The sequence below is a fragment of the Perognathus longimembris genome, chromosome 4 (genome assembly GCF_023159225.1).
Source record: "Perognathus longimembris pacificus isolate PPM17 chromosome 4, ASM2315922v1, whole genome shotgun sequence".
NCBI classification, from domain to species: domain Eukaryota; kingdom Metazoa; phylum Chordata; class Mammalia; order Rodentia; family Heteromyidae; genus Perognathus; species Perognathus longimembris.
In genome coordinates, this window is record NC_063164.1 from 2,370,519 (window position 1) to 2,383,241 (window position 12,723).

General features: G+C 54.8%; 1 protein-coding gene across 23 annotated transcripts in view; it reads right to left on the minus strand.

The window, feature by feature from the left end:
• Nucleotides 1-12,723, minus strand: part of Lrrfip1 (LRR binding FLII interacting protein 1) — a 109,290-nt gene that overhangs the window by 62,791 nt on the left and 33,776 nt on the right. For 3 of the 23 annotated variants that reach the window (XM_048344456.1, XM_048344453.1, XM_048344443.1), the window contains exon 1: nucleotides 4,127-4,248. The exons of 18 other annotated variants lie outside the window; for them this stretch is intronic. In XM_048344456.1, the coding sequence (XP_048200413.1) occupies nucleotides 4,127-4,159 (33 nt within the window). In that variant the 5' untranslated portion in view covers nucleotides 4,160-4,248. Of the gene's footprint in view, nucleotides 1-4,126; nucleotides 4,249-12,208; nucleotides 12,317-12,723 lie in introns of those variants that run through there. 2 more of the 23 variants (XM_048344457.1, XM_048344459.1) reach the window with 2 other exon arrangements.

A 12,723-nucleotide genomic window follows, 5' to 3' on the forward strand; every position in this document is an offset into this window, starting at 1 on the left:
ATCTGTGCGCTAAGGCTGCTGGCACCCGAGTTTAATCTAAACGGGAGCAGACATTTTGGAAACGCTGCACATGAGTAATGGGCCATAAAAGATTCCTGTTCTGAGTCACGCGGCCTGAGTTTTCAAGGATAAGACATTCATCCCTCCTGAGCATTGCCTTTTGAGGAGCAAAGTCGCTGGACAACTTGACACGGCCCAGCTCTGCTGCGACAGGCGGGGACCTGGCTCTAACCCGGCCCGGCTTTGCCAGGACTGGCTGGGACCTCGCCCTAGTCAGGTAGCACTCCAATCAGCTGCGCGCAACACGGTCGGGCAACTATAAATAGCTCGGTTTCCTGTGCTCCCTGGACGCGCAGTTGAGACTGCAGGGGCTTTTTTGCACTTTGCTAAGAAGGCTTCCGCTATGTGATGCTGGTTTGGGCTGAACAGAAACTGACTCTTAAAAAAAAAAAAAGGGGAAATCTCATCTCCATCTTAGTCCCAGGGCCAAGTTCTGTGCTGGTACTGCGGCCTGAACTCACGGGCCAGGCGCTGTCCTTTAGCTTTTTTTTGCTCAAGGCTGGTGCTCTACCATTTGATCCACAGCTCTGCTTCCCGCATTTTGGAAGTTAATTGGAGAATCTCATAGACTTTTCTACCCAGGCTGGTTTTGAACTGTGATCTTCTGATCTCGGCCCCCTGAGCAGCTAGGATTACAGGTGTGAGCCACAGGCAACCAACTTGACATTCTTCATTACAGTAGAAAAGACAGGTCAGTATTTTCCTATCTTCATGGGGGGGGGCATATTTCAAATTAGCCACAGAATTTCAGTGCTTGCTGCTGAGGGCAGCCTTCTCCTCCTCCTCCTCCTCCTCCTCCTCCTCCTCCTCCCCTCCCCCTCCCCCTCCTCCAGAGTCACGCCCTCTATATATCAATCAACACTCCCTGTCCTGGGCCTGGGAACAGGACACAACCCCCCCACCCCCCCCGCAGAGGAAGCTCTCAGTCCAGGCAGGACCCAGCGCTCAGCATGTGGAAAGAGACCAGAGATGACACAACCAGTTCACACACAGGGTGGTGCCGGAAGTGAAGGAAATGGAGTTCATCCTCTGCCTCACCGCCTGGGCAGGACAGAGCCAGCAGGGGCTTGTGAAAGCAGTCGGACACCTGCTCCAATCTATGTGTGTGTGTTTGGTGTGGTGTATGTCTGGTATGTGTGTGGTATGGTGGGGGTGTATGGTATGTGTGTAGTGTGGTATATGAGTGTGTACGCGTGTGTGCATGTGGTGTGTGAAGTGTATGTATGTGCTGTGTGTGTGGTATGGTGTGTGTAGCGCTGGGGGTTGTGTGTGGTGTGTGGATATAGTGTGGTATATGAGTGTGCATGGTATGTGTGCATGTGGTATATGTGGTGTACGTATACGCCGTGTGTGGTATGGGGTGTGTGGTGTGTGTGTAGGGTATGATGTGGGGGTTGTGTGTAGTGTGGTGTATGAGTGCGTACGTGGTGTGTGTGGTATATGTATATGGTGTGCGTATGGTGTGTGTGTGTGTGTGTGTTATGGGAGATGGAACCTTGCATCTTGTATGTTGTGGATACTAGGCAAGTAAGTACTCCAGCCCTGAGCTACAACCCTGGCCTTTGCTTTTGTTTGCTTGTATGTAGCTCAGGCTGGCTTTGAACTCCATCCTCCTATCTTAGCATCAGCAGTGCTGGGATTACAGGTGCGCCCTACCACACCCAGCTCCAAGTTTGGTAAGTGAGGCAGAGCTCACCACATGTGCCTCTCCTTAGGGTCTGTTCACACCTCTGCAGCCCCACCCCCTCCTCTCTGCACCCCTGCAGACCCAGACCCGTGGCCGCCATCCCAGGAGCCAGTGGCACAGAATGCAAAACCCAAGTGGCACGAGCCAGTCTGAAATGCTTACTGCTTGTCCCAGCGGCCCACCTGAACCTCACCCAGGGCAGCAGTGGGACTCCTCCTCCAGTGCACCCAGTGTCACAGAACCACCACAGAGTTCCGTCCCAGCCACCACTCAACATCGACAATGCTGATTACAATCCACCTTCCTCTTCAGGACAGTTGTTGCTAATACTGCTTTTTTATAAAGCTCCTACAGGTCACAATCTCTTCGTGGAAATCTAGAACCAATTATGTTCCAGAACTCAGCATTTTCAGACTGAAAAAGGTAAGAGGAAGCCAGGTGCGGGCGGTTTATACCTGTAGTCGTAGCTACTTAGGAGGCCGAGATATGAGCACTTAAGCTCAAAGCCAGTCCGGGCGGGAAAGTCTGTGAATTTCCAACTAACCCAAAAGACTAAAAGTGGAGCTGTGGACTCAAGCAGGAGAGTGCCAGACTTGAGCAAAATAGCTAAGACATAGCACCCAGGCCAGAGAACTGGCTCATGCATGCATGTGCGCGCGCACACACACACACACACACACACACACACACACACAGAGGAGGTGGAGGTAAGAGGAAGCACACACCACATGGCCTAGGGCCGACCAGAGTAGCAGCACTTTCCCAAAATCAGGGCTGAGAAATGTGTGAATACTGGAAGTAACAGGGATAAAGAAAGGCTAAAAATAGCCCCTCATGGGGCATGGCTCGCTGTCAAGTAAAGTCTCCCTTAAGCTTAGATTTAAACACACACACACACACACACACACACACACACACACACACACAACTTTGGGTACCCCTCACCCATGCAGGGTCTGGCTTTCCCCTTCCCACCTGGCAGCATCTAACCCCAGCCTCCTAGAAGGCTCCAAGTGTTTTAAGTAAGGAGCAGGCAGCCAGGGTTATTTCTCCACTCCCTCTAAGGGCCCCGGCCCGGCCTCCTCTCGCCCTGTTCTCACTCAGTATTTCCTCCTCCCTTTGCCAGGGACTCAAGCAGTCCACTCTTGGGCACTAGACTCCTTCTCAGGCTTCACTTCCCACTCTTGCCTTCTACGGGATGCCCGGCCCACGGCTCTGAACATCAGCATCTAGGTAAGGTTCTGTCCTTCCTTCTCTCGGCACCACCCCCGGGTAGGGAGCCTGGCATTCCACCGTGGGCCCTAGGCCCTAGAAACCAGTTAAGTCACAGGGCAGAAAGCAGTCCCAAAGTCTGGCTGAATGCTGGGGCTCACAGAATCAGAATATAAAGATGAAACTTTAGAAAAAGAGTCTCCAAACAAGCAAAAATTTGAAGTACTGCAAGAAACACACAAGTCTGCCAGCCTCAAGACCTAGCTCTACGTATTCCTGCTTCTGCCATATTTCCTAGTAATGTCCCCTGCCCCAGGTGGGAGCAGTCATGGTATTTTGACTCCTTCACACATGCAAGCCCGCATTGGCTAATTTCTTCCTGGTGAATGCTTTCATCAAAGTCCCATCAGAACCTTGCAAGTGGAACCTAGGACCTCTCCCTGGCATTAAGTTTACAAAGTATTTCTTTTCTAAACTGTTTTTTTTTACCGTTTACATATCTCCATTCCCAAAACAGCCAGAAGGAGGCTGGAGTGGGGCCAGGCCCTTAATCCCAGTCAGTAAGCAGGAAGCTGAAGTTGGGAGACTGCAGGGTTCAAGTCAGACCCTGCCTCACCCTTCCTATGACCCCCCCCCCCCAACAAAAAAAGTCACAAGCTGCATGAAAACGGGCGGTGATAAACCGTTCCCTCCTTGCTCCCAGGCCAACTTTAGAGCAACACCACCCTGGCAGCGGGCGTCTTGCGGTCCCACCACTGACTGAGCACAGGGCGGGGCGATGGTGAGATTCCCCCCACCCCCACCCCCCCAAACGTGGACTCCTGTCCCTGTCCGGGACTGAAGGGCTCCCAGGCCGCCAGCCGACGTGGATTTGCGCTCTGGGGTCCTGGATGGACGGAGGTGGTGCTTGGGTCGAGGGCCACTCGGGCCACCGCGGGCGCCAGCCGCCCAGTGCCACCCAGAAGCTCCTGGAAGTCGACACCACGCGCGGACCTCGGCCGGGCCCGGGCCAGACGGGGCGGAAGGGAACACCAGCCCCCGCGGCAGAGAGACGGACGGACAGACCGGGAGAGGGGGCCGGGCGGGTCCTTCCCGCCCTGGGAGGGGCGCGGGGCGGCGGGCGCACGGCCGGCGGTGCCCGGGCGCGGCGGGCGGGTCTCCGCTTACCAGTCTCTGGGCTTCGGGGCTCAGGCAGTCCATTTCCCGGTTCGGCGCGCCCGCGGGGCTGCTGCTCACGGTGCCGGGGCTGCCGCCCGCCCGCCCGCCGGGGAGGAGGCTTCCAGGCGGCTCCGGCGCGCGCGGAGCGGGGAGCTCGCCGCGGAGCCGGGCGCACCGAGCGCGAACGCGGAGTCAGAGCTCCCGGTTCCCGGGCTCGGGCGCGGCCCCGAGGGCGGGGCGCAGGTGGCCGCGGGCCCCGGGGGCGGGGAGGGGACCGGGAAACGGGCGCACGGCGGCCTCCGCCCCGCCCGCCCGGGCCCCGCCCACCGGCGGGCCCCGCCCACGGCCCCGCCCCGCGCCCCGCCCCCTCGGCCACGTGGGAGACCGCCTCGCGGTCGCGCCGAGTGCCTCAGTCACCAACCCAGGTCCCCGGCCCCGCCGGAAAGGCGGTGGGGGGCGGAGGAAGGGAGGACCCCGCCGGCCCCGCCCCGGCCCCGCCCCGGCCCCTCGCCAGCCCCGCCTGAGTCAGCGCGGGAGCGCGCCCGCCCAGGCTCCGGAAGTGCGTCGTCGGGGGTGGGCGGGCGAGCGAGCCGGGGGGCCGCCGGGGCTGCAGGGGGCGGGGCCGGAGGCGGGTGGGAGGGGCGTGGCCTGCGGTGGGCGTGGGCGTGGGCGTGGCCCACCTGCGGGACCGCCGAGCGCACCTGGGCCCGGCAGCTGTGGCCGCGGGAGCGAGGCCCGGGGCCGCCGAGAATCCCGGAGCCAACTAAGGTCCCAGCACCCCGGGAAGGGAACGGGAGCCACGGGAAGGGAACACGGCGGGGGACGGGGGACGGGGGACGGGGGGGGGGGGGTGGTTCTATTACAGGCACCCCTGGAGGCCGAGCCGGGATCTATCTCTCTCAATCTCTCTCTCCCCCCTCCCTCCTCCTCTCCCTCCCTCCCTCTCTCCCCCTCTCTCCCCCTCTCTCCCCCCTCTCTCCCCCCACCTCCCTCTCTCTCCTTCTCCTCTTTCCCTCCCTCCCTCCCTCTCCCCCTCTCTCCCTCTCTCCCTTTCCCCCTTCCCTCTCTCTCTCCGTCTTTCCTCCTCCCCCTCTCCCCATCCCCCTTTCCCTCTCTCTTCCCTCTCCCCCCTCCCTCTCTCTTCCCTCTCCCTCTCCCCCCCCCCCTCCTGCCCACTTCAAACAGAGTGGACTGGTCCCCTCCTCAGGGGGCTCCAGGGACAGCCCGGGGAGACCACAGATCGCCGGTCACAGAGCGTTCACAGCCCGCCCTGCTGCCCGCCCAGGCCCTCCTGGCACACCAGGCACACCTGTGCACTCGCCGTCTTGTGTGGGTGTGGCATCCTGGCACACCGGCTGGGGGGGGGCAGGGGAAAAGATGGGGGGAGGGGAGGGCGAAGGGAAAGGAAGGCTGGAAGAAGGCACTGAGGAGAGAGAGCCAAGGGCTTACAGAATGGCCACCGGCTATCCAGACAGGCTGTCTGTTGGAAGCCACGCCCAGGAACGAAATACCTAGCCTTAGTAACTAATTTCTCCACTTCACATTCAGAAATAGACAATGTGTTTTCCCCTACAGAACCTGGAGCGTGAGTTCAGGGCCTCCCAGGCTCACCTTTTGGAGCTTGAGGCCGGCACTCTACCATTTTAGCCAAACTTCCAGTTCTGGCTTCTTTGCTAGGTAATTGGCGGTGATTATCTCTCATGTTTGTCTTCAGGAGCCTCAGATCTCAACCTGCTAAGTAGCTAGGATTAGAGGCGTAAACCCTGAGCCACGGGCACCCATCTGGTATAAAACCATTCTCTATTCTTGCTTCTATGAGATTTAGTTAATTGAAGAAAATAGTTACAAACTATGTAAGCAACTGTGGTGCTTATGGAACTTATAAGAGCACAGTTAATATTTTGACAGTTTCACAGGGGAGAATGGTAGCCCAAATAAAATACTTTCTTGAGACTTTAGTTTGGATATTCTGATCTAGACAGATTTTATTCTTTGGGCGGCAGTGTCTTTGTTCCTCCCTCCCCCCCCCCCCCCCCAGGTCAGCATTCTACCACTCGGAGCTACAGCTCCACTTCTCTTTGGTAGTTTATTGGAAGTAAGAATCTCATGGACTTTCCTGCCTGGGCTGTCTTTGAGCGGTGATCCTCAGATCTCAGCCTCCTGAGTAGCTAGGGTTACAGTGTGCCACCTATGCCTGGCTAATTTTCCCCACATTTTAATGAAGTTACACTGTGACATTTCCATACCTGCCAGATGAGGCAGCTTTCGAAGTTAGGGCCCCATCTCCTGCAGCGGAGCCCAGGAGGGCTTTGTTTGCTCTGCCTGTCCCTTTAGGCGATGCTGGAAGACCCTTGTTATTGGTGTTTTCCCAGCCCTAAGGCAGCTGCCCACCAACTGCCAGCTCTGGTTCCTGCAAGCGGCCTGCAAGCAGGGGCCAGGCTCCACCACCTGGGTCAGTCTCAGCCACGCTACAGCCCGCGTCTCAAGTCTCCAACACACTTGCGGATGGGCTGCACCCTGCAAAGCTGGGACGCAGAGGCACATGGACACTGCCGAGGCCGAGGGGAAGGCTGGTGTCCAGGGAGAACAGTGAAAATCACACCAAGGTGGCTGGGCCGAACAACAGAAGACACTCTAATCCCCCTAAGAGCTTAAGAAAAAAAAAATCACACAAAAAGCCCCTGGTTTCCAGCCATGGGGACATGAACAGAAGAAACCTGCGGACACCTTTCAAAGCCTGAGTGACACTGAAAGGGACCTGTCACCATGGGGCCTGGGGATGTCATATAATAACAAGTTACGAGGGGTCGGGGCTGGGAGTGTGGCCTAGTAGTAGAGTGCTTGCCTAGCAAGCATGAAGCCCTGGGTTCGATTCCTCAGCACCACATAAACAGAATAAGCCAGAAGTGGCGCTGTGGCTCAAGTGGTGGAGTGCTAGCCTTGAGTAAAAAAAAGCCAGGGACAGTGCTCGGGCCCTGAGTTCAAGACCCAGGACTGGCAAAGAAAAAAAAAAAGCTATGAGATCAGTGGCGCAGAACAACAGCCCAGGGCCTCAACTTTGAGAACTGTTCTTTCTCCTCCATGCTGTGGTGTAACCTCACCATCCGTTGTCCATTTTTAACATCTAAATCTCAACTGTCTAAAAACCAGCTCTAAGATGCACAGGCATACACAGGAACTTAATCTTAATTGTATTTTTGTTCTCTCCCCATCTCTTCGTTTTGGGGATCAAACCCAGGACATTGTATTTGCTTTATTTTGTTTGGTTTTTGTTGCCAGTCCTGGGGCTTGGACTCAGGGCCTGAGCACTGTCCCTGGCTTCTTTTTGCTCAAGGCTAGCACCCTACCTCTTGAGCCACAGCGCCACTTCCGGCTTTTTTCTCTATATGTGGTGCTGAGGAATCGAACCCAGGGCTTCATGTATACGAGGCTTCATGTATACTTTACCACTAGGCCATATGCCCAGCCCCCAGGACATTGCACTTGCTAGGTAAGCACTTCGCCACGGACCTACGTCCCAGCCCAGGAACTTAGCTTTAAAGGTACTCCTGAGAAAGGAGCAAACAGTAAATGAGACAGCCTCAGTCTGTTTGAGGAACATCAGAATCACAGCTAACAGCAAAGGTTTGAGCACTGAGTCAATTCGGGGCTACGCCCAAACTTGGTTTACTCGGTCTCCTTGGTGTTTGTTGCTAGGTTGACTAGCTTTGCCTTCCCGTGTGGTTTGGTTCTAAGTCCAGGGGCTGGAGCTGGGTCCTCCAAGGCTGACCACGGACGGGGCCAGGCGGGAGGCAGAGCGGCGCTCCGCCTGCCATTAGTCAGGTAACCCATATGAAATCATTTCCCTAAATCACAGCCCTAACTGCTGTGTGCTCCGTGATCCTGAGTCACCTGCCCCATCCATTACACAGAACCCAGCTCCCTAGGGACTTCCACACGCAGCAGGCTGGCACCTGTGCTGTTTGGTTTGGACCCTTCTGTCATCCTTTTAGTTACCTGAAAACGCGGCCTACGATACATGCCATTCGAGAGATGATCCCAGGATGTACACGTGCGCACACACACACACACACACACACACACACACGGAGGCTCACAGGGATGTTTAGGTGGTACACAGATGTATTTTGGAGGAGGAAATCCAGGTGTTCAATCCAGAGTCCCCACTAGACCCTGAGCACATTGACGGAAAGCGCCACAGCCCAACACAGGCACACAGGACGGCCTGGGGTCCCCAGTGAGAACCGGGGCTCAGGGAATGCCATTGGCTGTCTCCCTAGGCTTAGCCTGCCCCTTGAACCACCGGCTGCGGAGCCCCCAGGTGGAGGCCAGGAGCCAGATCTCCCAGCAACACCCAGGCTTTATTTAATAGGACCAGGCCTGCTTTCTACAAAAACTGTGTGCCCTGTAGTCAGCCCGCCCAGCTCGGGCCCAGGGTTAGGCTCAGCTGGCGGGCCAGGGGCCCAACCGCCCTGAATAGGCGGAAGCAGGCAGGGCTAGAGTTCCAGAAAGCAGCAGTGAGCTAACCCACTCCTGGGCTGGCGGCCTCCCACTGTAGCTGTCCCCCCCTCCCCCTTCCCATGACTTCTGCCCTTTGACCTCCCCTGCTCCAGGCTCTTCCGGTTGGGGTGGGGAGCCTATCCTCTCCTTTGTCCATGCCGGGTGGATGGACGGATGGGTGGATTCTCCTACCTCGGAGGAGGGCTTTCAGAGGTTGCCTTGAACGCCCATTGATCTCCTCAGTATTTTTGTGGTTTTGCAGCATTTGGGGATGAAACTTAAGATGATGGGTTCTGTGGGGCAAAGGAGGGTTCAGAAAGGGAAGGAGGGTGGGTGAACAAATGCAATCATGCTATATATTGTGTGGAAAATGAACTTATGGGCAGGGATGGGACGGGGGAACTGGGGGAAAGCAAAGGAAGGAGTGACATTGTCCAAAAAGAAATGTTCTCATGACCTGACTTAACGACATGGTAACCCTCCTGTACAGCCCCTTAGTAACAACAATAAAATTATATTCTAAAAATAGTGGGCCTTAGCTAGGCGCTGGTGGCTCACGCCTACAATCCTAGCTACCCAGGAAGTTGAGGTCTGAGGATCACTGAAGCCAGCCTGGCAGGAAAGTCCATGAGACTCTTACCTACAAATAACCACCTCCAAAAGCTGGAAGTGGAGCTGTGGCTCAAGTGGCAGAGTGCTAGCCTTGAACAAGAAAAGCGCAGGGGCTCCAGCGCCCAGGCCCTGAGTTCAAGAGAGGCTGAGATCTGAAGTTAGAAGCAACCTGAGCAGGAAAGTCCATGAGACTCTCATCTCCAATTAACCAGCAAAAAGCCAGAAGTGTGTGAGTGTGTGGTTCAAGCAACAGAGCCTTGAGTAGAAAAAGCCAAGGGGAAGCTGCAGGCACTTAGTTCAAATGCCATTACTGTCACAATAAATAAATAAATAAATAACAAATAAGACGAGCATATATATGTATATCCATACATAGTTACTACACACACACACACACACACACACACACACACACACACACACACACCCCTAACTACCTGACATCCGGCAATTTGCTTGTTACCTTACTACCTCCTTTTTCTTGCATTGCTTTGGGTTTTCTAAGGAAGCGGCCGGGCTTGCTCTGGTTGAAGTCCTCACGGGAAGCAGGGGTAGGAGCGGAGGAGGACGGGGCGGGCCTACTGCATCCTCGTGCAGGAGCATGGACCAATCAGTACAGAATACTGACAAGTGACAGGTGTGGATGAACACTGGTTGCCGGCATAGGATGGAAAAGAGGCCAAAGGAAGGGATTGGGACTTCTACGCGTAACGGATAAGGAGCCAGCCGAGAGAGAGAAGGCTAAGAGAAACAGAAAATAGAGTGTCTCCTAGAAAACAGAGGGCGGAGAGAACAAGGTTGAGAAAGCCTTTCATTTGCAAGTGGAAAAGCAATGATTATTGCGCTCTATTGCTGAAAGTCTGCCATTGAGCCCGGGAGGAAGGCAGGACCCAAGATGAGGTATTCATACGTCCATTGCTTTGATTGTTGTTTTGTGCTAGTCCTGAGGGTTAGGTGGTGTCCCTCAGCAATTTTTCTCAAGGCTAGCACTCTACCACCTGAGCCACAGATCCACTTCTAGCTTAATTTTTTTTTTTGCCAGTCCCAGGGCTTGAACTCAGGGCCTGGGCACTGTCTCTGGGCTTCTTTAGCCCCACTTCCAGCTTTTTCTGTTTCTGTGATACTGAAGAATCGAACCCAGGGTTTCATGCATGCTAGGCAAGCACTCTACCACTAAGCCACATTCCCAGCCCCACTTCGAGCTTCTTGAGGATTAACTGAAGATAGAGCCTCACAAACTTTTGTGCTAGGCTAGCTTTGAACCTCGGTCTGCAGACCTCAGCCTCCTGAGCTGCTAAGATTACAGATGTGTGCCACTGGAACCAAGCTCTCCACTGCTTTTTAAGAACGGGAGAGACCTGTACCAAGCTGATGGTAGAGTAAGAAAAGATAGAGGTAGGGATGCGGGGTAGTGGTGGCGGGGAAGAGAGACAGAGACAGAGAGAGAGGCTTCCAGCACGACTACACTGCAGGAATGACCGGTGGGATGGAACCACGGTGGCCAGGTAGCAGGAAACAGGGCTTCTGGTACACTGGGCAGGGTGGGTCTGAGCTAGGAAAGGAGATCAAAAGTGGGGGGGGGGCACCGAGCTGGAGCTGGCCAGCTGTGGTCACACACCCTTACCGGCATCTGTGCGCAGAGCCTTTCCTGGGAGCTGATCAAGCCAATCTTGTTGCCCCAGGGTGAAATCTGATGCATGCTTAATTTCTAATTCACTTTCTTTGGAATTAAATTCATCTTCAAAGTGTCCAGGAATAAGTTCATAGCAAGCCAAATGTAACCATTTTTTTTCCAGTCTGTCCTCAGAACTGGCGACCCTCGCTACGGATACCTTTGAAGGTCAGAGTATAGTCTAATATATATTCCCAATATCTTGCCAGGCTGAGGGATCACAGAGAATTCCCACAAGCAGAGCAACCAAAGAGTGGGCTGCAAACACAGCCAAAAACCATCACCGAGGAAAATAGTTTTGCTTTTCATAAACAACGTACTGCAAATATCAGCTGATTGTTTTCTAAGTGTGATGAAAACAGGTTGACTGGAACCCATTATGTAGTTCTGTGTCAGAGAGGCAAATTCTATAAAGCCCCTTAAGTCAGCTTGAACACACACACACACACACACACACACACACACACACACACACCTATGTATGCTCAATTTTTTTTTATCAAAGTAGACAGTGGTGGTAGAGAAATACGCTATACTTTCAACAACACTGTCTTGCTAACAGAATATCCTAATGATAAGGAAGAAGTCAAATGCCTCACTATAGAATAGAAAACAAGTCCACTACTTCAACATGGAGTAGAAGGCAGGAATTTCAAGAGACTTGAAAGTCACGCAGCTTCCAGGTATAGACCCCTCTATTGGTTTTGACTCTGTCATCCTGTCTACAAGTCTAAACATTCCAGGGAAGACAGAGTATTTCTAGCAATCAAAGTCATGAACTAAACCTATCCTACTAGCTGAAAGAAAAGAACTGAGGAAGAAACTAGGTTCCAACTGTGATTGATAAGTGTCCTTCACAGAAAAGGATAGTGGACGTTGTAACCCCATCTTCCAGGGACCCCACAGCAAGCAGGAAGATGGAAGCGCTGGATTCAAAGCAGCAACAGGACGGGCCACGTATAGCTGCCAGATATCCTGTCTGCCAGATTACCTGGCTTAAGAATAGACAGAAACAACTGGAAAGGTGAGCAACCTTCTAATCTGAGGTACAGAGATGCCTAAAATAGCATTCCTAAACTAACCAGTTCAAGAGACGAAATTTCCTAAAGTAAACAGAGACCGAACCCCACTTCAGCAGATACTTAAACCACGTGCCCACGCTTGAATCCATCAGGGCTTCAAGAAGTCACCCCCCGCCCCACCCCACCGGCTGCGGGCCAGCGCGGGCTTGGAGCGCCTCCCGCTCACCGCTCCCTAGGAACCGCGCGTCTTTGGAGGAGAAGTCACGCAGAGCGTAACAGCCTCACCTCTGTGGAAAGGGAGATCTTCGATGAACTTCACAGGGAGTCTGAGGACCAGGCGGGGAGGGCAGTCTGGAGAGGCATGTTTAGCACGGGAGTGGAAATTCTGGAATAACTGGAGATCAAATAGCCACTCCTGACCACGTCACCTTCTGCCCTGCTCCTCGCTGGGGTGGCTGCCTCTGCCTAATGGGAGGGTGTGGCCCCTGAACCCCTGGGAAGATTTCCAAACGGAGGCTTTCCTCTGACCACCGGGGTTCAAGGCGGGTGCCCCCGCCCCCCCGGCTTGAGCCGCGGCATGGTGTTCGCGGGCTGCTGGACTTCACGACGAGAGGCCAGTGGGAACACCGAGGCGCGTTCCTCAACCTCAGCCCCGCTGGCGTTTAGGGTCAGATGGCCCCGTCCTACAGGACGGGCGGAGCCCTCAGGCCTCCCCCCACCCGATGCCAGCTGTGCACTCCGCCCCGTGGTGGCAATCAAAGCTGCCCCACGTGGCCTGCTTGGGAACCCGTCCCTGGTAG